Raw genomic sequence first — 26761 nt, 5'->3', positions numbered from 1 at the left:
GGATATAGTAGTTGTTATACAGCGTTTAGTTGTTTTATTTAATTTGATATTTTCTATGTCCTATGTACAGACCGACGTTGTGAAAATTAATAAGTGTGAAAGGAAATAAATAATTTAATCATTTAGTAGTTTTACTCCCCTAATAACGGTCTCAAAAAAATAATCTTTGAAGAGTAAAATGTTATCGCATTATTGGGTTTTGGCTTTAAAAAATTCTAAGCCTATTAAAATGTGCAATTTCCGCACGGGTCCCCTCGTATTCAATTATTAGTTTAAAACTTCCAAATGGATTGTAGAGTTACATGTATTTTATAAAAACTTACGAGTTTGAAACCACCAACACAGATGAGGTATATAGAAATAATTATGATTTAAAATACGAATCGCTGATGGAGACAATTGATTGCAAAGGTCCCAGTGGGTCTTGTTAGAAGAACCTCTGGGGGGATGGAAAGTAAATAATCCATCAAACCAGGGGTATCTGCTGTCGTAATTGCATACAAATATGCCAATTATATTTAATCAATTGTTAAAAGAGGAACAAAGCTTTAACCGATAATTTAGAGAATAATCACTTGTTAAACGAGGAGCTTTTATGGCTAATTTAGAGAATAGTGTCTTGGAGGGAAATCGCTAGGTACTTGGAAACATAATTGTAAAACAAATGACATAGTTTAAATGTAATATGTCAAAAATAAATAGGCTACATAATATTTAAGCTTGCGAATCTTTTAGTCTTATTTACAGTAAATTGGTAATAACACTAAACCTTGGAGACAATAATGCAACGATGCATATCAGCTATGCAAGATCGTCAATAAAGTAAAGGAAGCAGTGCTGCCACGTTAGGATCTTGTTTTGTCAATAAACTATGAATGATATCTCTATATAATGTATAGTGAATTTCTGTATTTTTTTATCATGTTAGAATTTTCATCATTCTACATGTTTACTTCTCAAATTCAGCATGTGTACGTAAGTAAAAAATTTACTCATAAAAATACATTATTTTTTAATAAAACATATCGTTTGTGAACCCAGGTGTAACCTAGGCTTATGTTTTAAACGCTATTAAACATATCAACTTTCACTGCAAATACGAAAGCTGGAAAATTCATACATGAATGTGCATAATACAATTCTAATGTTTTGCTAGTATTAACTCCTGAATTTGGTATTCGCATCTGGTTCTAAACGATTTAAAAATGTTTGTAATTGCCAAAAGCGTTAAAAACCTCCCCTAATTGAACTCGTGTATGAGAAATGACCCTCTATAAAGCATGTTCATGAATAAGCAATATTAAACAAGATTCAGTAGAGGGTATTACGCCAAAACTGCGTTATGCCGACATTAATATTTTAAAAGGGTATAACGTTACCGCTACGTGGCTTGTTGATATTTTATCTTCAGTGTAAACTAAATTGCCTATACCCCCAATAAGTTGGCTTTCTGCTTTATTCATGGATTTAAATATTTTATGTATATATGCAACTATATTTTCAAAACATTTAATGTGTGCGTTGGGTTTTACACCGTACTGATGATTTCAAATATGTTGACCGCTAGTGTAATGCCACTGCTGTTTGTGTAGTTTAATACGTGTCGTGTAAGCAATAAACAATCCCTTTAAACAGTTGACGTATGCAATAAACACAAATGTAATTAATTTTATTTTGACTTACAACATTGATTTTACTACTCCAAAAAAGATCGAGGTGTTGCAATTTAATCATCCTCGAATAGTTAGTTTCTTGAGATACCATTAGTGTAGACTATTTCTCTTCGTCTTGGGGAAAGTTTTTATTCACTCGACACTAAAAGAATAATTGGGTTAAAATATTATAAAGGAAAAGTAATTTGTGGAAATAAACATATTATACGTTCCAAAAACTAACTATACTCGTATATCCTTATAGGGATAGTATACTATAGCCAAGTAAAAAGAAAGAAATATATATATTTATAGGAATCGAATTATCAGTAAAATAACTATTGACTTTTAGTATTCTTTAAGAACATTTAACATAATTTAACATAGTACTACTGTACTGTTGAAAGATAACACTTTTTAGCTAAGCAATATCTTGAAGACGTAATCGTTTATTGTATTATTTTAAACATGTATGCCACCAAATAATATTCTTTTCAAGACCAGGATTTTTTCTGTGATCATGATGATGAAATCATTTTATTTTATTTTATCATCATGATCACGTAAATAGTTCTGGTCTTGAAAAAATATTGTTTTGTGGCATACATGTTTAAAAATAATACAATAAACGATAAAGTCTTCAAAATAGTAAGGTTATCTTTCAACAGTAGTACTCTGGAATTGACGAGTTAGCAGGCAATTTAATAAACAACTTAGCGTAGCAGATATTCGTATGGGGCTGGAGGAGGGCCAAGTTCAACGTCGTATAAGATAATATATTGCGGCAATATCTAGTCTAGGGACTTTGTCATCACATTGATATTGGAGTAACATAGCAATGATACATTCTTGTATAGTTTATATACGCCAAATAGGAAAAACATTTTCACATCAAACATCCATAGAAAATATTCCTGCATATATAGTAGACGTTGTCAAAGTCAGGAACTTTAAGCTGGCCACCAGAATAGTAAAAATGTCTTGCAGTAATTAGTTGCATACTTTATATTAATCTGTAATAACAAAGTTTTCACGACTGACACAGTCTGAAATAGAAGTAGTTATAACAATGAAAGAATTGCTCATTAGCTGGCAACAAGAACAGACATTATGTATTGTATGCGATGTAGATATCAGTACACAATGTTTGTATCTCTTCGTTAAACTTCTTTTCATAATCTAGTAAAATATCACCTCAATTAAGGAGGCTGTGTGTATTTTTATTTGATCAGTTCCTTACTTAGTTTGGGATACTGAGGAGCGATTACAGTTCTGAGGCAAGTTAACAAAACATATCTTATCGTAAAATTGACAAGATTGGAATTTTTTCTTTTCTTCTTGTTAAATTAAGAATGTTAACTAATTGAAAGTAAAAATGTTTCACGAAATGAAAGTATTTTTAAGTTGGGAAAACTACGATATTTTTTGTATAAAAACAAAAAGAAGTTATTTTTTGTAAAGCTTCCTCAGTAAAATACCTTAATTCCTACTACGATGTCTAGTAAAATTACCTCTTGTAGCAGCTTCGTACAATTGGATAACTGCACATTCAAACTATGAACCAAAGTGAATAACAATTTAAAATGTACAACACAATGATTTTTGTTCATTAGCTCCAATATCTAATTATATATCTATTATATATGTATAAAATCGATGGTAATATTCCAATGTTCCAATAATATGATCGTAAGTGTGAGAACTTATGGTCTAAGTTGTGTGATATAATTTAAATTTGTTAAGTATTACTTCAAGTTTGCTACAGAGGTTGTAAAGGAATGAAATATTGCTATAAGTAGGTAACTTAGTTTTCAAATAAGAAGTAATAACGTTGTAGGAGCTAGGGCAATATTCGTGGACCGTAACAATCCAAGATTTACAGTCGGGGCAGCGGTGCCGGTGCTGGTGCTGGTGCTGGTGCTGGTGGAGGAGGTAGATATATCGCTGGCACTGCAGTGGATCTCACTTTATGTGCCCATCACCGTGAAATATGGATGTTTGAATTTCTAATAAAGCTTTTTACACAGTTCTGTGCTGCATAAATAAATTTGTGTCCAAAACTTCACTGCTCGGAAAAGTATAGGATAAAGTAACTGACAAATTGTAAATCGAAGTAATAAACATTTCGGTAGGTAGATATTGAAAATAGTTTTATTTGAATAGGAGCAAATTTGTTTTCGGAATAACTTTAATACAATTAGTATTTTTTTGAATTCATATTTGTTTAAATTTTGTTTGCAATCAAATAATGTGTATGAAATATTAATTTTATATATATATATATATATATATATATATATATACCATACTAATATTATAAATGTGAAAGTTTGTGTGTTTTTTTGGTAGTTAGTGAGTTTGTTTGTTTGAAGTTCAATCACGCACTATCTACTCGACGGATTGGGCTGAAATTTGGCATGATGATAGCTCACATTCCTGATGTACATCGGCCTATTCTCATTTCAAAAATCCTTTCGGGCTCAACCTCAGTGGCTCTGTAGTTCCCCATATGAGTATTCACATTTAAAAGGAACTAGTTGTACCCGCGGGCTTTGCCCCGCTTAACTTCATAAGTATTCGCATGGCTCAATCACGTCCTGGTTGAAGTTCGTTCGCTACGCTCACTCACCTTCAGGTTGGAAATCGTTCGCTGCGCTCACTTGTTTTCAGGTTAGCTCGTTCGCTACGCTTACTCGTCCCAGGTTGATGTTCGTTTGCTACGCTCACTCACCTTTTGGTTGCAAATTAGCTGTTGTCATAAATTTAAAATACCCCCGCCGCAGCAAACCTGCCGACTAAGCGAATTTCCATTTGTCTGAATTGATTTTCAGTTAAATATATTTTAATAACATTAGGTTTAACGAGTACCTAGGTTTGCTGCTACAAGGAAACTAATAAAGTGTGTTTTTGAGTAAAATATTGATAGCTTAGTACAAAATAAATAAATTTGCCAAGTTTGATGAAAATATATCCATAAATAAACAAGCAAACTACAACATTTGACAATATTCTCCATAAGAATAACATGGGAATTTTAAATTTACAATTTTTTTAATTTTCTCCGTTACTAATAAAAAAAAATACTTTTATATACTAAATTATTTGTTTTTTTAAGCTCTTTAAAAAGGTCTAAAGAGAAATCAGGAAATTTTGTGTTTTGAGGGTCAAAAGTGAGAAAAACCAATTTTTACCCCATAAAACCCCCCGTAAAGCCCCGTTTCCATGGTCCGATCGTGCTGGTTCCTGAACTCATTCAAGTTTATCCCGCTTTACACCTTTAAACCAAGTTTCATCAAAATCGGACAAAAATTACTCAAGTTATCGCGTTCACGGACGTATATATATATATATATATATATATATATATATATAAGTCTATATATATATAAATATATATATAAGTCTATATATATATATATATATACATATATAAAAATTTGAACGATTGGTGTTTTTGGCCTCTGGGGACATCAAAATGAAAAAGTAAATCGGTCCCGGGTCTAGGTCTTACCGTGCCACCTACGGTAATAGCTACTTCCCTATAGGGAAATTCGCTAAAAATGTCATCCCTTTTATTGTTTATAATACTTTGATAAAGGTTTTTATGTTTTAATATTTAACATTGGAGAATTTAAACGTTGTTTAGTGCACAGGTGTGCTGCGATTGGGGTTTAATACATTTGGACTTATTAAAAAGTAAAATAGTTTTCTGTGCTGCACTCTGTAGAAACACTGTGGCACTATTTCAAATCATGACTAATGCTAATATAGAATGTTGTGATTATTCAAACCTACAAAACAGTTGGTGAAAGTAAACATCTCCTTTTAAATTATATTTATTTGTAAACATTGTAGATCAAAAAGTCTGACATTGGCCCACTTAAAACCCTCTAGGGCAGAGCCCTTTTGACGGATCTGCACCAAACTTCACTCGAACCATCTTTGAAAGATGCTTAACAAAGCCTGAAAGTTTCATTACAATCTGTCTAGTGGTTTCGGAGTCCATAACGTATATACACACACACACACACACACACACACACACATACATACATAGTTCCTCTTTTAGCGAATTTCCCATATAGGGAATAAGCTATTACCGTAGTACTCATGGTAAGACCTGGACCCGAGACCAATCTAATTTTTCATTTTGAGGTCCCTAGAGGCCAAAAACACCATCCGTTCAAATTCATATATATATATTTATATATATATATATATATATGTGTCCGTTAGCGCGATAACTCGAGCAAAAATGATCCGATTTTGATGAAATTTGGTACAAACGTGTAAACCTACGTTTATTCGAACGAGTTCGCGAACCAGCATAATCGGACCATGGGATCAGGGGTTTATGAGGGGTTTTATGGGGTAAAAATGGGTTTTTCTCACTTTTGACCCTAAAAAATTTAAATTTCTCAATTTCTCTCTAGACCATTTTGAAGAGCTTAAAAAACAAATAATTTAGTTTATTGAAGTTTTTTTTGAATGTTCATTGACTACGGAGAAAATTTAAAAAATTGTAAATTTAAAATTCCCATGTTATGGAGAATAAATAAACTGTTCTAGTTTGCTTGTTTATGGATATATTTTAATCAAATTTGGCAATATGGTTTATTTCATACTAAGCTATCAATATTTCAATTGAAAAAACACACCTCAACATCTTCCCAGTAGCAGCAAACCTAACTACTCACTAAAATTAATGTTATTTAAATAGGAAATAAATCTGAAAATTTATAGGGAATATTTTAGTAGAAATCAAGCCGGGTAAATGGAAATTCGCTTAGTATGCAGGTTTGCTGCGACGGGGGTATTATAGATATAGATTAAATAATTTAGTCAGCTAATTGTCTAATTTCAATTAGGAATTGAATTTAGTCAGCTGCTGTTTCAACTAAACAAGTTGGTTCTATGATATGCAAGAGTATTGAAAAGTTGTTAGGTTTACCAACAGGGTGCAGCACTATTATTTTTTGCATTTATTACAATAGCTAATTTGTACTAAGCAGCAACAAAAAGCTGTGATACGCAATGAGAACTGTCAAAGTAGGATTGTTTACAGTTATGTTTAGGCCTATATAGTTTGTGATATTGTGCGAATATTTTATAATCCCCCCCCCATTGGTTAGGTGCAGTGGTAGAATTTTCCTTCCACCATGGTTATGGCTATGGTAGATGTGTTACACTATAGCATACCGTAAATTTAGAGAACTAAATTTTATCAAACTGTGTCCTCCTACATTGCAAACGCAAAGCTTGAGTATAAATACAATAAGCATTTTATGCTTATATGCCAACCCCGTACGAAGGACGGGTACTAATATATATATATATATATATATATAAATAAAGGTTAAACATTAATAAACTTAGTACCCAAGTTACTATGTATTAGTTACTTGGGTACTAAGTTTATTAATGTTTAACCTTTATTTATATATAGTAGCCTTATTTTTCATATATATATATATATATTTATTTATTTATATATATATATTTATTTATATATATATATTTATATATATAAAAAGATATAAATGCTAAACCTGTTTTGCTTTGGTTTAATATAGAAAAGGTAAATAATTTTGCATAGGTGACTGAACAATTATGTTTCCAAACGTTTTCCTAGTTTGTTAGTTGTATTTACAGTGTGTTTCTTCGAAACAAATCTGTTAAAAAGTATGCACAATATGTCACAATATTCGAGCATAGAATTTTTGAAGTGCTAGTATGTAATTTTGTCAAAGCTGGGTGAAGAAGACCCTAATTGGTGACAACTAAATTGAGAGAAATTGTTTCACGTACATCAAAGATTAGGGGGAAGCTTTCTCACTGGATTTCCTGGTGGTAATTGGAAGATATAACGGTAATGGTCACCTCTGAAGAAACCGGTTGCCTAGGTCACGCAAAAAAGCAGAATATCCTCGGAGGCTATTTCATTCCAATTCAACTCTATTGGCAAAATCACTGCCGTGTACTGATTCAAAATAACCACCAGAGATGTAAAGACTTGGAAATTTGTGTGTGATCACACAGGTCAGACGTGAGGTATCAGATTGATGCCAATCATAAGACGTCCTTCTTTGCAGTCTCTGTTGGTACAAGAGATAAGTTGGTTGATTAATATTTAATAAGTTTCAAATGTTTTTTTATCAATAAAAACAAATTATAAAGTTGGCATCTTCATTTTACTTTTCCCTGTCTAAGTGAAAGAAAGAGTTTTTAAATCTGAGTGAAAATAAAATGTATCCGTTCGTTTTAAGTTTGAGGCATCCCTGTAAGCAAGGTTTACTGTACAGTACTCAGGGTAACACCTTTTTTGGTTAATAATTTGAAAAAAAAAATTGAATTTATAGATAGTTCTTATTACAACACTAAATACTGTAATTGCGAAAGTAAGTAGGCCTATAGACTTTTACTTTCCACACCGTTCTGAGAAAAATCCAAAATTTTACTGTTGAAATCTTCCACAATTCTACGTTAGTCTTTGACAAATGTCATGTGTAGACAACCTTTGTACATTATTGAACACATCAAAATATAATAACTTGCGTTAATTCAACATATTTTGTAGCAAATACATAACAATCATGACATGTTACAGAAGCAAACATGAAATAATTGTAGGTAAACAGTTCTCGGAACGACGGGAACCGTGAGACGAAAAGTAAATTATGCATGCACCTGTCTATGTTTCATGACGAAATAAATTACTACAAAACAACTTTCTGTTTCCGACGCGACATCTTCTGGGAATGTTTTCATTTTCTGCAGGGTTGCTGACCGCGGGGGTAGCGGAGCGGCGCAGCGCATGTACCGATGTATCAGACATGCGCGCGAAGGTCACGGACCTTATAAAGCTGCGCAAAGCCGCGCGCGCAGATAGTGTGTGTTCTGCGCCGCTGCCAGTGCCGCGCAGTGTGCTCAGTACCGGCTTTGGATTATGGACCTCCTCACCCCTCAGGTAGCCCACAACCTTATAAGCCTATGTAACATATGTGTGTTGTAGACACAAAGTCTGCGCGAACAATTTAAAGATGGACTCCATTAGGACTTTCTTAAAATAATGCATGTTTTGCTACCTGAAACAAGAAAATTAAATTGATTGAAAAATTATATTTTTAATCCTGTGCGTGCTTTGTATGGAACTTAGGATATTGCAATGAATTTTACAATTGCATAAATACAATTGTTTGAATGGAATTGAATTTATGACGAAAATATCGGTGGACAGTAAATTTATTTTAGCAAACGTAGAACATCTTTGAATGAGTTGATAAAATATACAATACCCACATTTTAAAATTAAATAATGCAAATTAAAAATAAAACCTCAAGGTATGTACCATGCACATACCTTGAGGTTTTATTTTTAATTTTATTTTTTTAATTTTTACACACTTTTTATAAGATGTGGTATGGGTTTCAATGACACGAGAAAAATGCGTGCTTCGAACTTTTACAAAGCCCTTGTAACAATCGGTTTTGGAAGCAATTCTTGGTCTTTTCGAAACATTGCCTCATATAGCTCAAAAGTATGACGTGATCTTATTGAATAAATATAATACTCAATCTTGAGCAAGTGCTATATCCGTCTTACAAATATTTAATTTCCATAATTCACTCTCTATCTACCTAGCCAACCACAACAAATAAACTTATTTGTGCGCACGAGAAAACATGAATGGCTACTAAATCTAGATAAATAAAATAGAGTAGTAAATGTACCTCACTTAAGAAAGATTTGATAATCGATTTGAATAAGAGTTGTGTTTCATACACACTGTACATATCATGCTGCATTTGATGAAGTTGCTTAAACTTCTATGATAATTGATTAACGATTAAGGTTCTCAATTTATCAGTAACAGACTACAACATAACAATTAAAACAGTTTTAAATAATGTGTATTGGTTTTAGGGCGTATAGTTCCTCATAACATACAATAGGTAACGTTAAAGTTGATAAACCTAAGTTTTTGCAAAACTGAAAGGCAAAAATTTACTGATCTTAATTTAGTGACAAGTACAAGAAAAAAATAACACGAGGTATACACTTTAAAGTACAACGGATCAAGCAAATAAATTAACAAGAATTGTTAAAAAGTTACATTTTTTTACCTAAAAAGCTTCAGTGGTGAAAATTTACCTTGTAAATTCTAATCTCGATAATGATTTTACTCTGTCCCAAGTGTAATTCGTTTAAGGCAAGTTAAGATCTGAAGTTAATATCTGCTCGCTGTAATCCCATATAACGAGTTACTACAACGGGTTAATCCTGAATAATTAGAAGAGGATTACAAAGCAGCGTTGGACAAGAGCCTTTGCAGCTTTACCTTCTAGTGTTGTTTTGGGCCTAAAACTGGAAATGTTATGCGATAATGCATATACTCATGGTTAAGTCTAGGGGACACATATGTGTGGAGACTACTGATAATAGAATTATTTAGATCAAAGTGGCGTGGTGATAAATGTAATTGGTAGATATTGTGTTCAATACAAAACTATTTCCACAACTGGTGTAAGAATGCACTTAAGTTAACGCTAACCTTCTTATAATTCATAACATGGTCCGTTTACAGACACAGATTACTATATCCTGTTATTCTTTAGATTTTAGAACATAAACTAATTCTATTAGTTTGGGAAAATACGTTAATGAAAATATGATAATAGCAACCTTATGAATGTCACAAAGAATTCTTTAGCACCAGTCGACTCCAACATACAGTATTAGTTCAGCCAAAGTAGCGTCGGATTTTGAACTCAATAGGTTGCATGATGAAAGTAGTTAACTACCTTAATTCGTGGAAAGGTTTCCATTGGTAAAACTTTACATTTGTGGCGAGGGATCAAATAGTTTGAAGGTTTTCTCTGACTTCACAAATATCTCTTAACAGTAAATATATTAATTACCATGTTAATGGCCCCTGGATATCTCACTAATAATATTATGGTACTCACGGTAAAACATGTTGAGCTTTCACCTAAAATCAACAAAATTTGGATTACTTGACGAGGTAATCATACCATTATATTATCAGTAAATATATAATATATTGTTATAGAGCGAATAAAAAAATCTTAACATTTCATACAAAGTGTGCTATACACAAGTAAGATTTGTTTTTAAAAATGTCATACGCAAATACGATCCACTTCACAGTGGAGATTTTTAACCTATCTTTATGATGGTTATCGTAATCTTATAGGTTATTCTAGACGATTTATTCTTTAAGGTGTATCTGTTATTTATTTTACTCCTGGTATTTTCACAAGTTTTTTTATCTTTGTAAAATAATATTGCATGTTTAAATCGTTTCTACAGTGTTTCACTTAAATACATAGCCTTTTTTTCACTACTGTGACAACATCACTTGATAATGCAATATTAATAAATGCAGAAATTAACTACCTATGGTAATATTAAACCAATATTTTAGATCAACCTAACCAATTTATTTTTTATTTGTCTGTTCCCTAACTTAATATGGCACATACGGTGTAAAAATAACATATAATTTACTAAAAATAATTCAGTGTCCTAAGAATCTTAAAGGTATGAAGCAGGTCGAAAACTCAGGGTAACATGATTAATTAAACGCACCCTAAATTTTTTAAGGATAATTGTGTTAAATCATTTTTGCGTAAACACTGAAAGTAAATACTTTCAGGGGTTTCCACCAATTTATTATAATCTTGTAACTTTTTCAATGCAGACTATTTTAGTTGGCTTATTACGATTTCACCATTAAAACGCGTTTTCCCGTAACTAGCAATGTAAAATTATATAGTCAAAATTTAATAAAGCATTTTTTGTTTGTTACATAAACAGCAATATGGACTAATGACGTCCTTATTTTTACCAGGCCCTAACTAAAGCCCCTATTTTTAAATAAATTAATTATGTATTAACTTGTGAGATTTGTCAATTTGAGGAGGTCAGTAATGTAATCAGTTTAATCAGGAAAGCATAACAAGAAGCTACTGTTATGTTTATTATAATACTATGTAATGAAAATTAAAGACAAAAACACAATACTGAGCCAAGTAAACGTTTAAATACTGAAAACACATTAAAACCATTTATGAATGACGGTAGCTGATGTTTAAAATTCAAACTTAGTCAATTATATTTGACAGGGAAAGAAGGGAAGGAGTTATTTTCAAGAGGGATGTAGCTGTTCTATTGTTTACTGAAGTCGCATTCTAAATTAACTTCCTGAATGACGTCCTTAATTCTTGTCACTGTTTTATTTCACTCTAAGTTATTTATCTACATTAGAGTAGTTACTCAATAATTTATCAAACAATAAGAGTGGAATTATTTATGGCTTTTACAGAAAAAACACATTTACAAAGCTACGAAACACTTAAATATGGCCTGTAAAATGTTTTTTTTAAAAACAAGAGCGATACTTAATAAACGTATTTATTTTATCAGATTGTTACGTCGAAGATCACATATACAGTACCGTTTTTGGCTAATCCATGACACTGCACATCGTTAACGATTTTGTGGAAGATCTCTCCGTTCAAATTTGTTGAATTCGCAATGAACTTATCGGTTTTGGTTAATTGGGTTTTATCGTTAAAATAATATTGTAAACATACATTTTAAAAATTTTCTAAACAATTTTGTATTACAAACCATAAACTGAAATCACTGAAAAAAAAACAACTCTGTAATGTAAACGTATGCAATTAGACAACAATAATATACACTTTTAACTTTCTTAAGTAAGCACTACTCACACATAATGTTCCCCCCTTTTAGTCATTAAAACCTGTTGTTCGACTTTTACACTCACCAATGACAGCAGATAAAAACATTATACAACAAATCATATAAATTTCAAAATGGCTTGTGACGATTTTTCACTAAAGAAATAGAGACTATATATGTTTTTTCATTGGGATTTAACTCATGGTAATGGTTTATGTCAATTAACAGTCCTAGATATAATTAGGTACTCGGAATGCCTCAGTACTTCGGGGGCTAAGTTTTGGTGGGAGAGGGCTAAGCAAAATATCAGTATTTGATGGGATCTATTTTCCCTATATTGAGTAGTCTTCAACATAATGTTTGCTCAATAGTTATTCTCTTTTTACAGTTTTTTTATTCATTAAAAATAATTTAATTTACTGTTCTGTGGATTGCTTGTTAAAACACATGTGAAAAATCTTTTGTTTACTTTTTCCTTGTTATTTTGTTTGGCCAACATAGTTACTTGGCAACCCAAGGTCAATGTCAGTTTTTTTAAATTTTCAAATGAGTTGTGTAGTGAAATACGAAATATTCTGTCATAATACCTATGAACTGTCACATATCAATAAAGCAAGGTAGCTGTTAGCTGTCTTATCTTTGTGTCTGTGCTGCTCTTAAGCTGTAGAATCCTAGCCAGCTAATCGTCAAGTCATAATATCTATCACCTGTCATATATCGGTAAGGTGAGGTTACCTGTCTTATCTTAGTGCTTCTCTTTAGCTGTAGAATCCTGGTCAGCTAATCGTCAATACATAATACCTATCACATGTCTTATATTGGTAAGGTGAGGTAGCTGTTAGCTGTCTTATCTTAGTGCTGCTCTTTAGCTGCAGAATCCTGGCTAGCCAATCGTTAAGTCATAATAGCTATCACCTGTCATATATCGGTAAGGCAAGGTATTTGAGTTCTGCCCTTTAGCTGCAGAATTCTGGCCAGCCAATTCTCAAATCATAATATCTATGACCTGTCGTACATTGGTAAGGCAAGGTATCTGAGTGCTGCTCTTTAGCTGCAGAATCCTGGCCAGCCAATTCTCAAATCATAATATCTATGACCTGTCGTACATTGGTAAGGCAAGGTTTCTGAGTGCTGCCCTTTAGCTGCAGAATTCTGGCCAGCCAATTCTCAAATCATAATATCTATGACCTGTCGTACATTGGTAAGGCAAGGTATCTGAGTGCTGCTCTTTAGCTGCAGAATCCTGGCCAGCCAATCGTCAAGTCATAATAGCTATCACCTGCCATATATCGGTAAGGCAAGGTAGCTGTTAGCTGTCGTATGTTAGTTCTGGTCTCTGACCGTAGAGGCCTGGCCAGACAGCGTGGACCATTGTCTCAGAACAATCGGGCGTTTGATTTAGAGATCCTCTGCTCATCACTTGGCCCTCCTTGGCCTGCTTCGACCTCAAGGTGACGTCAAGACAGACTATACGATAGATAATGTATACAAGCAATATGTTATTGGATCCAATGCTATAGGTCCTTATAAGCTACCATATATGGAAGACGTGATTTGAATAGGAAACATAGAATAAACTATACAGTTTTAGTCTTTATTACATCGTATATCTTTTTAAAATATCTCAAACGTGTGCTATCTTGTAAAGTAATAATTTAGGAATCCATTGTTATTAAAAATATATTTATAAATTTACCCAGAATTCAACGGTGTAGAGGAATTGTTCGAGTGGTATAGGGCGTAGCGTGGTTCTGTGATGGATGTGCCGCAGTTTGTCTCGTGGATCTATTACTTCCAGCTGCTCTGCAGCTTTTCCAAACGATTTGCATCCAACAACATCAAATGGAATCCGTAGTCGTAGATCTTCTGCTGTACCTGTACCCACATAGCCAGAGAGAGGTCCATTGAGTTGTGTTGGTTAAGTGGTTGATGGATAGTTTAACTCATAGCTTGCAAATGATTTGCAGCCAACGAGCCAACAGATAACATAAAACAGTCATACATCCATTGTTTCCGACAACAGCGTACGTTAGGGCTCGGCCGTTTGTGACACCTTGACCTAGTCTCCAATCTTCGCAACACTTAACAATTCGTTTCGTTCCGCAGTTTATAGGCTCTGGCGCCTCTTCCCTCTTCCTCGCAAAATAGACAATTATATAAGATTGGCTATAGATAAATTTCTAATTTGCGAAATCAGAAAGATTTAAATTATGGAAGTAACAAAAACTAAACATTGGCTTGATGGGTGCAATATCGATAGGGGTTTATATCAAACTTATATCAATACTTATATTTATATCAAATCTATATTAAAATATGGAAATACCCGAGTTGTATTTAAAACTCTAGATTAATTGAAAAGCTGCTAAGTAAGTAACGGTATTTAATAGCGTTTTAAATTTACGTAACAAATTAGAGGCCTTTTGGGTATAAATAATTTCTCAACCCTCCTATTCAGAGATTAATCACTGGGCTACAACCCCCCAACCAACGTATCGAACCCGACCGAGGCGAGCCACAACTACTTCAGCTTGCCAATGTGAAATGTTCAATCCGTAAAACTGTCCATTTCTAACTTATTATTTACAGCAAACTGTTTTGTAATTGGTTGATTCTATCTCATTGTTAAAACCTTGTAAAGTAAAAATATGCCAACTGGGTTTTACAGTTTTAGACTGATAAACTATATTTATTTATTTATTCATTCATTCCGACGGCAATCGCTATTTTACAAAATAATACATTGACAAGATTTACATGCAACAAGATATACAATAGAAAACATCAATGAATGAGTAAGAAGTTTGGTGGTGGTGGTGGACAGTTTGAGTAAAATTGCAACAGTTACAACATTGTGAAAAAAGTAACAAAAACAAGCAAAGTGTGAATAAACAGTGTAAATAATTAACTACAATAACAATAAGTGTGAATAATTAACATCAATAAAATCAGTAATCATCAAAATGACAACATTGTAAATATGTTTACTAGCATATATGTTTGATAGCATTTAAAACTACACCCAAACTACTAATTAAATAGTAACTAATAACTACTAATTAAACTAGTAACTACTAATTAAAGTATATGAATTAAATTCTTACTTACAGATTAGTGCATTTATAAGGACAAGATGCATAGGACCTTGCTAGCTCAGTAAAAGTGACAACGATAAGCTAAAGAGACCGGAAAAACAAAATTTTGAGTATAATTCTCACTAGGCGTGTCAATTGTTAGTTAATGACGTGTAAAGACACATCTTGCTAGGGCCCTCATAAACAAAAGATATACGCTCCTTTTGAGAAATCTTTATCGCACTGTGCAGTCACAATGTTGAATGCGAAGGAAAAACATTTTTAGTTGAATTCAACTTAAGTTGGGCTTTACAGTTTTATATCTGTCATGAAAAATAATACCCCCACCGTAGAAAACCTGTAGGATTATCGAATTTTCATTATTGTCTAATTAAATTATGGCTAAAATATTTCCTTAAATTTTTCAGATTTATTTCCTATTTAGATAACATTAGATTTAACAAGCACAGGTTTGCTGCATAAGGGAAGGAAGAGTGTGTTAATGAAATAAATAACAAATTATTACAAATTTAATAATTTAAAAATAATAACTAAGGCAAATTGTAATTGTAGCAAATTATACGAAATGATACAATTTCCGAATTTTTTAAAACACGAGCAAGCTACACGGGAGCTAACATGGGAACATTATATTTGTAACCTTTGATCCTACAGAACTACAGAACCCTTCAATAAAAAAATAACAAAATAGATTTCAAAACTTTGGACTATGGTTGCAATGCAAATAAGGCGTGTTTATCTTTCTATGGTAAATATTTGGAAAATATATGGTACTGTAAATATTTGTGAATTAGCTGGTTTCTTTTTTGAAAAATTCAAAGCCTAAAAACACTCCCAATGCTGAAGTTGGACAGTTTCCACGACCCTATCATGATGGTTAGCAAAATATTTTGAATAAGCCTAGGCTTACTCGAGTTGAATAACAAAATGACTCCTGTTGTCGTGTTTACGGACATTAACGCATATACATATATATGTATGTACATTTTTACGAATGTGGTTTTTGAGTTCTGATTATAAGTTCCTGTATTTTAACAAACATCTGTTACCAATACTTTTTAAAATATAGTTTTGGTGATATGTATATTGTGAGTAGGAATTTTTATGTTACTGCCTTTGATTGTGTGTGAGTTGTTTTAAAATGCAGTTATGGCTAAATGTACAGAAACATACCACTGGCACAGCAAACCAGTAGATTATAGGAATTTCATTTAGTGTGATTGGACTTTTAATTAAATATTTCCATATTAAACAAGATATTTAATCCCTATTCAAGTAACATTAGAGTACAATGAGGACAGGTTTGCTTCTGCATGAAAAGGTAATGTGTGTTTTTTTTATTAATAGTATAGGACGAAATAAATATATTTGTTAAATTTAATCATAACATAGCATAAACAAGGACTGGGATTTTTATCATGTGCCAGTTTTCCGAAATTGTAAAACAATGTTTATTATACAAAATTCTTTGTCCTTTTACGCTTTACATGATGGTTGCAATAAAAATTGGGAATTTTCATGTATTTTGGGTCAGCTTTGAAAAACCCCATTTTCCGAAAAAGTTTTAAACTTTATAACCTCGTTTCCATCATGCTGGTTTGCAAACTCAATCCCGCAATCAAGTTTATTCCTATTTTAAAATTCATTCCAAAATTGGGGTACATCAAATTTTGACCAAAATTGATTTAATATTGTAGGCTATGTAATTTTTTATGTCTCAATATAATAATTTATTATTATGAAGAAATTATTCTTTCCTTAAAATGTCTTGGCCTCCGAATAATAACAATATCATCCTCTTCACTAGAAATACTAGATTCATCGATTGTGTGTTATCTTACTACGAAATTTCACTTTTCCAACTACAGTATCACTACTTGCTACTTGTAAAACCTTTATGGTGATTTAGAGATTGCTAAAATATTCCCCAATATACAGGTCCTGTAAAAGTTGCTCTTTATGAGACACTACACTAAAGATGTCCTGTATTATTTACTTGTAATACGGGAGAATTAACTGTAAATTACAGTTACAGGGGAGACTCTTTATGAAACATAAACTTGTAACTTTTACCCGTAATACAGGAACTTTATACCTACCTGTATTACAGGACCTGTAACTTTGATGAAACAGGCCCTGGGGGCATAAAAATGTTAAAGAAATTCGGTCCCGCACCTAGGAATTACTATACCACATACGGTAATAACTACTCTCCTATTGGGAAATTCGCTAAATACGGCAAATAAAACAATTACAATGATGTTTTTTATTTATATTTAGAAGTAAAAATAAACTCGGGGTCATGTTTCGATATATTTATTTGACTTTAATATTTTAATCTGAAATGGTGACCATACAAAGTAGGTAATTTAAGCCAAGTATGAATGGAGATGAGTGTAGATGAGTGACATGACCTTGAAGTCTTAGTTGTTAGTGACTTGCAGACATGAGTTAGGCCCTTAAAACATGAAAGTCAGGTATTTTACATTTTTAGTTGTATCATTCTCAACAAAAATGTTGTATTGTGACTTAAGTCTAGAACGAAGGGTCTTTGATATAACAAAATACATTACTTTGCCTGAGGTGAGACTAACTTTTGACTTTATGTATGAGCGGAAATTTGTAACGAGGATCGAATAGAGTTTCATAACTTAATCTAACTTCTTAATATTTCACAATTCACAGAAACAATACAGTGGTAGAAGAGAAAGTTATTGTTGGTGTTTGGTTGACTGTTATTTCAGCGTCCTTTGTTTGCATTGGGTACGTTTCGCTTATTTGCATTCTCTCGAGCAGCGCACTGAGTGTTTAGAATATTTCTCTTTTTAAGAGATTGCCTCGGTAAAAATTTCATAATATCGGAATTGATTTATAAACGTTTTTAGTTTTTAAAGGAAAATGCCAGACCCTTCCCTAACTAATAAAACATTCGGGATATATTTATAGTGTTTATATCCAAACCATGATTGGGAGGTCAAACTATTTAGTGTTAGCATTTAATATAACACTAGTACTAGCCTAAGCGCTTAAGGACGTATGAAGAACCGCTCAGACATAAGTAATTATAACTGAAATCGTCTGCCATTAAAGTAGAATAAGGTTATGTGTTAGTTGGGGTTTCTTAATGGTATGAGTGGTTAGTTGATTACTAAAGCATCATTTCAACAAAAGATATTTTTTCCAATTAGGTAATACTATTAGGATTGCTTTAATAGCAGTGAAAGCCAGTTGAGTGGAGCAAAAAGCAATAAATGAAAAAATGTTTATAGATAAAATACAAAATACAAATGTTTCCACACTCTACCACTCCGCTAGCCTTTACTACTTCCTTTACCACTTCCTACGTCGTGGACCTGTTTCCCTCTCTTCCCATCACATTTTATGATTGCGCAAAAGGTTCCCACCCTCTCTGCACTGCTAGCCTTCACTACTTCTTTTACCACTTCCTACATCGTGGACCTGATTCCCTCCCTTCATAGAGCATTTTAGGATTGCATATACATTAATCTAACTGCCCCAGACTGTTATCATGCTCCAGACTGTTATCATGCTCCAGACTGTTCTGCTTTACTACATCATTCTTCACTTCCAGCGTCTTGGACCTGTTTCCCTACCTTCCCATAGCATTTTAGTATTGCAGGTACATTAATGTAATTGCCAGAAACGGTTCCCACACTCTAAGTAGTAAAGGACTGCCAGCCTTTACTACTTCCTTAACCACTTCCTACGTCGTGGACTTCAGCCCCCTTTTCCATAGCATTTTAGAAACAATTATCTAGGTAACTGCCACAAACGTTTCTCATCTTCCGCACTTCTCAAATTTACTACTTCATTCACCACTTCCTTCATTATGGACCTTTTAAAGTTTGCCATTTATGAGATGGGTCCATGAATGTTATTTGTTATAACCTTTTTTAGCTACGTATATCAAATCTGTTAAATATGGTACTGTACTTAAGAAAGTATGCTTCATGCATGACTGTACTTAATTGATCAGAGGTAGTTTTCAAATCACGACTTAAATGTAAACCTAAGACTTTCTCTGTATTATTTGATCAGTGGTCATCATCTGATTTTTTTCCATTGTACTGTGTTTAGGTAGTGGCTTGCTTTTAACATATGCCATGATTCTATGTTTTGTTTACACTTTGTTGTTATTTTGTGTAACCATCATGGCAACCCATAAGCCCAATGTTAAAGTTAAAAAAACTTTGAGTTACTTTAAATTATATAGGCATTATCCAAAATTGAAATTTCTTACGTCCAAACCGTTTGACAAAACAACCTTGGTAAGTTTGGCTAAAATATGTTCAGCCGTTATTGAGATTAAGTGTTATAAAGATTGCATTGAAGTTAATCCCAAAGAGCATCGCTTCGCTCCGCTCAATAAATATATTAGATTTCAATTTCAAAATTGTATCTAAAGTTACTGTCGTAAAAAAATTTTAACGTCCTTGTTACATACATATCATTCCTCTTCTTACAACTCTAAGCTTAAAATACTTAAAATATGAAATAAATTGAATTATAATTACTATAGTGTGTGCTCTATTCGATTCTTCCAGGATTAGCCCTCGATAATCTATGTAATTTATGCCGTTAAATAGCAGTGCATTTTAAAAATATAAATGACAATAAAATAAAAACCTTTAATTGGCTGTACTGTTGTCACTAAAACAACTAGTTAGTTTTTTGTTAGTACAGTAGTAAGAAGAGGACAATTCAAAGCTTAGTCAGCGTATTCTCATAAATAAATATTCGGGGTTGATCTCAAGTTGTGTACCTACATTTTATATAATGATTTTGGTAGATGGTACATTTTTTTAAAGTGCAAAGTTTGTATAAAACGTGGTGATGCCCTTTATTTACCGGTTCTCAAATTATAGTTAAGACATTAAATTGAAGTAATATATCGCGATGTCAACTGATATGATGAGGGCCGTCCCCCTGAGGAGGTAGCGCGCCACTGAAAGGTGTGTTAAAATGTTTCTAATGCCCATTAACTGAGTAGCAAGCTTTAAAGCTCTGTTAGGGTATTTGAAATATTGAACTGTCCTGGGACTTTTTACACCCTGTATATATATATATATACTGTATATTAGCTGTATATACTGATAAGCGTAAATATACGTTTACATATTTCGACGAAGTTGATTATAAGGCGTAAATCTTTAACAGATTTAGGCCTATTAGGGATGAGTACGAATGATGAAATGTCTTTAGAGTATTGGACATGAGCAAGCAGTGCAGTGCGTTGGAGTGCGACTGGAGGAAGAGCCGGTTCCAGTCCGGTGGTTGTTATATCACTGTCACTGTGTTTGCCTTGACAGACAGCCGCGGGACACTTCCTATTGGGCAAACCTCCCTGCTGCGACGGTCCGGCGATGGCTCAATCCCCATCACATGGCTGTTAAACAACCACCTCATAGGTATCTCATATATATCGACCAGAGACATATCTATAACATATTACAAAGAGACACACACAGTGTGCCACTGTCAGAAATTATATTTTCTCCCCTAGTTACTGTGATAGTTTATGTAACATAAAAAGTGCTATAGTTTACAATAGTCCTTCTTTCTGTATATGCTAAGCACAAACTCGACAGAATTCATTAATTTATTCCAGCGCACTATGTTGGTGGATCAATCCTACTACGTTAATTTAATTTGTAACTGGCTACAAATTAACATGTGGTGAAATGTATGGATTTCTTTTTCGGGGTCAAAAACTAACGTTTCATCGGAGAGTATGTATGTTAGAACTTGTGTGAAAATATTATACAGGGTGGCTGAAAAGTAACTTGCACCCCCCCTTAACTTTTCAACCATTTGAGATATTTGAAATCTGTTTGCGGAAATCTTCTTAGATATGAAGCACTACAATAATTATGGTCAATTTTGAAAATTTTGTCCTTAGGGGTAGCGGGGGTAGGGGGGTAGCTCAAAATTTTCAAATATCAAATATAGTCGAGTTTGGTATCATTTTGTAGGTCTTGACAAAACATAAATATTGACATAAAGAAAACCAAAATCGGCTCACTAATAACAAAAAGCGCCTTAAAACGTTTCAAATCCAAATAACCATGAGATTGGAAAAAAAAATATCTTGCACCCTCTTTAACTTTTTAACTATTTGGGATATTTGAAATCAGTTTGCGGCAACTTGTTTGGATATGAAGCACTACAATAATTATGGTCAATTTTGAAAATTTTGCCCTTAGGGGTAGCTCAAAATTTTCAAATATCAAATATAGTCGAGTTTGGTATCATTTTGTAGGTCTTGACGAAACATAACAATTTACATAAAGAAAATAGAAATCGGACCATTAATAACAAAAAGCGCCCTAAAACGTTTCAAATCCAAATAACCATGAGATTGAAAAAAAAATAACTTGCACCCTCTTTAACTTTTTAACTATTTGGGATATTTGAAATCAGTTTGCGGCAACTTGTTTGGATATGAAGCACTACAATAATTATGGTCAGTTTTGAAAATTTTGCCCTTAGGGGTAGCGGGGGTAGGGGGGTAGCTCAAAATTTTCAAATATCAAATATAGTCGAGTTTGCTATCATTTTGTAGGTCTTGACGAAACATAACAATTTACATAAAGAAAATAGAAATCGGACCATTAATAACAAAAAGTGCCCTAAAACGTTTCAAATCCAAATAACCATGAGATTGGAAAAAAAAATAACTTGCACCCTCTTTAACTTTTTAACTATTTGGGATACTTGAAATCAGTTTGCGGCAACTTGTTTGGATATGAAGCACTACAATAATTATGGTCAGTTTTGAAAATTTTGCCCTTAGGGGTAGCGGGGGTAGGGGGGTAGCTCAAAATTTTCAAATATCAAATATAGTCGAGTTTGGTATCATTTTGTAGGTCTTGACGAAACATAACAATTTACATAAAGAAAATAGAAATCGGACCATTAATAACAAAATGGCAGTTCAAAATTACTTTAAATAACCATTATCTCAATCATTTTTAGCTGCCATTTTGTTATTAATGGTCTGATTTCTATTTTATTTATGTTATTTGTTATGTTTCGTCAAGACCTGTAAAATGATACCAAACATGACTATACTTGCTATTTGAAAATTTTTAGCTACCCCCTACCGCCGCTGCTAAGGGCAAAATTTTCAAAACTGGCCATAATTATTGTAGCCCTTCATTTCCAAACAAGTTGCCGCAAACTGATTTCAAATATCTTAAATAGTTAAAAAGTTAAAGAGGGTGCAAGTTAATTTTTTTTCACCCTCATGGTTATTTGGATTTGAAACGTTTTAAAATCCTTACAACTCTTCTCAATTGTTTAGATAAATAAAAAAAAAACATAAAGCATATGTTAATTAAAAACAAAGCCTAACAAATAATTATATTATTTTGATGTTGATCAATCTTGAATCTATACTTTATAAAAATAACTCGATTTGCAACAACTTAAAATAACCTCATCTTTATTCCTCGCCTGTCAACTGGGGTCAACGAGTTTGTCTTATAAACCATGTCTCTTTAATATGACTATAAAGACAGAGGCCATACATGGCCTGTTAATCATACACGCCTCTGTGTTATGGTTTACCTCAAGTGCTATTTCTGAATCGTTCGTCGTCAGTAAAAGCCACCGCCATTGAAAATAACAAGCCGTAGTGACCTTTCATCAAAATAAAACACAAAGTTTTGCCAAACGCTACTCTTTGAAAGTTTCCTTAAAAACAGGAGCATTAACTTCCTATAAGACTGTATATTAAACATAGCCGGTAGTCTATTTTATCCTACCTTTAAAAGTAACTGTGTGTTAATTTAAATGTCTTTGATTTTAACAGTCTATCTGTAATTCCCATCACATGACCATTCATTCATTCATCGTGGATCACCTCTAATACACACATGAAATAATTTTTTCTCTCATAAAATAAAACTCTTTTAGGTTACAAAATAAATAACAAAACCCTCGATTTTACCTCACTTATATTTACACTACACAGTCAACATATAAAGATAACATTTAAAATTAAGGTTATAGCGTCTTTTCTAAGCATATTCCGTAAGCTCTTTTACAGTATTAATTTCTGTTTTATTTATTTATTTGTTTATTTATAGACGGAAAACTCAATTTTCATATACATACAATGATGGCAAAACGTTACATTCAGGCTTACATAATACATGTCAACATGACATGAAGTTGCCCAGACTAAAAATAACCTAATAAATAAGGATGTATCAAAAATATATCAATATATAACAATATATAACAACAATATTTAACAATCAAACATGGGGAACAACAAATTTGGTAAATAGCTAACAAAGATAGAGAATCAAAACAACAAGTAACAGAGTAAAATAAATCACTTAAACAACAACAGCAATGATGAAGAAAAAAACTAGTAACAGTATAATTATCTCAACAGCAGCTAAGCGTAGATACTCTTCAGCCCATTTCTAAAGACTTTGGAAATAATACTTTATTCCATACTGGATTCTATTAAATGCATCAAATAAATTGTATGGCCCTTATATCGCAGTTCAAGATAGTGAAACTTATTATTTTAACATAAACTTTGAAACTTATATTCAATGTATTTACATTTTTAACACCTTTACCTTACATAGTCCAAACAAGTTGCGATTGACATAAATAAAAAAATATTTTGTTAACTATGTTATCAATGTTTATTTACTGTTTTAAGATTCAATTAATTATAGAAGCTAGGCTGAACAAAGCAACCCCGCCATTTTTGAACACTTGCTTTTACAGCAGCTCAAAAGATCAATTCCTTACTTTACTCAGACTCTTTGGCAAAACATGGGTATATATGTGTCCAATAAAATATTAGTTATGCTTATTATTTTGATTAATATGTGTTCTACATAAAAGATAACAAATCTAAAAATAAACAGAAAACTGCATGAGATGTAAGTGTAGAGAAAGATTGAATAAGACACAAACAGACCTGATATTCAGTTGTAATTAGAGGTGAAAGATCAAACCGGTGGCCGTGTTATTGGAGACAGGCTGAGCAGGATTAAGATTTGGGATTGAAACGTTTGCTCTTCTAACTACTATAAACCAGAGGGATCTATTAAAAGATAAAGCAGTGCTTGTAGATTACAGGTTTAAAACTTTTCAGTTGGCTTATTACATCTTACATTTATTTGATTTTTATGAGTTAACATTATTTTATACAGCAGTGAGGTGGTAATATTGTAGATCGTATCTATGAATCGCACAACATGTAATTATTAACCAGGTCAATGAGGATTTGCTTTTATGATTGATAACATAAATGCATCAAATTTTGATAGGTTTTAATTAATTTTTAAATTACACAATATCAACAGCTTATTATTTGCACAAAAGCTACAGTAAATGCAAAGGGGGTTAATATCGAACATTCTTGGGAACTACAGACTACTTGATGGATTTCATAGTCGTTGTAAATATAGTTGTTTCATTGGTACAAGAAACCAAGCTATACTTATTGGGAGATAATTATTCTTTTGACAATTTGCTATACGAATAACCATGTGGTAAGAAGTACCATCCAAAAGGGAACAGTTTTAACACATTCTAAAGTCGAGTTTGAACCCCCTCATTTTGCTACCTACACAGCAATCATGGCATGCTCACAAGGCATCTTCACGTAAATCTCATGTAATTTCACCGATAGCTTTGGCGTGTTCAAAGAACTTTTGTGTCAGATGTTGATAAAAGCTCCACCAAAGATAACATGGCAAACAAATAGTATAACAACTACTTTGGATGTTAGTGAAGAATATTTAATTATATATACACTCTTCTGGATAATTGATTGTAAATTCCATGAGTTATAGATGTTATTTTACAATTTAATTTTATTTTACAAACCGTCACTTTACATTAAACTACAAGGCTGGAAAGTAGATGTTTACTGTACGATCGTGATATTTCCTATTGCCAGACTTGCCGAGTTCAGGATGTCATGCGAGTCGAGTCGCTTGTAGCTTATGTTACACTACCAGCTAATGTACAGAATTGGTAGTTTAATAATATAGATTAGGCCCAATTATTTGTACAGAATTATCAACTGTTTTTGAAAAGCCAACGTTTTTAACCTTTGAAAATATTTATTCGTGATAGTGTCATTTAAAAAAATTGTTTCATACGTAGTGTAATGCTTCGTTGAGAGAGTACTGGAAAAACGTATGTTATGCATTATTGAACAAGTACCGCGTGAGAGTGACCTATAAATTTACCGTACTCTAGTTGACTTTTCTGTACTCCAGCTGACTTTATCGGAGTCCCTTTATGTAAGCAACCACATTATGGTTAATCTAAATACAGAAATCAGACGCTTACTGTGTAGTGTGGGTAAAAATATAATTGGTTTTGGTTTTAATAAACTCTATATTTATGTATAGCTTAATTTCAGTTGTTAGCTGACTGTAAACATCATTAATGTAGTTCATTTGTTTAATCAGTGTTTTGTAATGAAACGAAGTTGGCAGGTACGATTAGCCCACGTGAAGAAAATACGATGACTCCATTGCCACGAACAAGCCACGTTAACATTTTGAGAGCGATCTTTACACACGTAAATTAAAGTGGTGATCTGTTCCATCTTATTACATTATAAATAAATGACCGTTTGATGCCCTTAAGCCTTTTAATCATCACATTTATTTTCTAGTTATTTATGTTTTTCACCATCGCCACGTCGTCTATTTACTCTATCGTTCCCATAATTTCAACCTAACAAAAGTAACCTTAGATTGTGCTATAATGTTTCAGTAAGTATCAAGAATTCAAATCGTGAATGCTACTGTCATAAACATGCGAACCATATTTAAATTATAATTTCATTTGTACTTGCTAATGGGCTGTTAATTAGTGACGTTATCATACAAAAGTTAAATTTCAGATACTAACAAGATCAGAGTTTGGTCGTTCCATACCTAATACTTCAGAAAATGTCAATAGCAAAAACTATTCAAAGACTTAATAGATTTAGAAGATTTAGAAGATAACAAATATAAATTTCAAAATCTATCATAAGGTTGCAGGGTTGGAATGAAATCACTTGGGAACCTGACCACGCAAATAAAAACTTCGACCGAATTGTTTTGTAGAAACCGAAACTTTACCCTCCTGGACCAAAGTTGGATACTGACTTTACAACTACTAGGCTATATCCTACTTCCTTTCACCGTTACCTACAATTTCAGAACTAAATTCTTCTATGTATTTTACTTCGTTAAAAACATAATATTTTAACGATACACTTATAAATA

At 32.6% G+C, this 26761-nt stretch overlaps 1 protein-coding gene across 1 annotated transcript in view; it reads left to right on the top strand.

Moving 5' to 3' along the window:
• The first annotated feature begins 8554 nt into the window (after window positions 1-8554).
• The window catches only part of LOC128984028 (loricrin-like), a 32205-nt gene continuing 13998 nt past the window's right edge, over window positions 8555-26761 (top strand). The window contains exon 1 of the mRNA XM_054403310.1: window positions 8555-8619. Coding sequence (XP_054259285.1) covers window positions 8599-8619 — 21 coding nt within the window. The 5' untranslated portion in view covers window positions 8555-8598. The remainder of the gene's footprint in view (window positions 8620-26761) is intronic.

Source organism: Macrosteles quadrilineatus, unplaced genomic scaffold (assembly GCF_028750875.1).
Source record: "Macrosteles quadrilineatus isolate MER2022 unplaced genomic scaffold, UCM_ALF_1.0 Scaffold_2__2_contigs__length_208266976, whole genome shotgun sequence".
NCBI classification, from domain to species: domain Eukaryota; kingdom Metazoa; phylum Arthropoda; class Insecta; order Hemiptera; family Cicadellidae; genus Macrosteles; species Macrosteles quadrilineatus.
The sequence above is the reverse complement of the archived record's forward strand: the minus strand, read 5'-3'. Positions and strand labels throughout refer to the sequence as shown.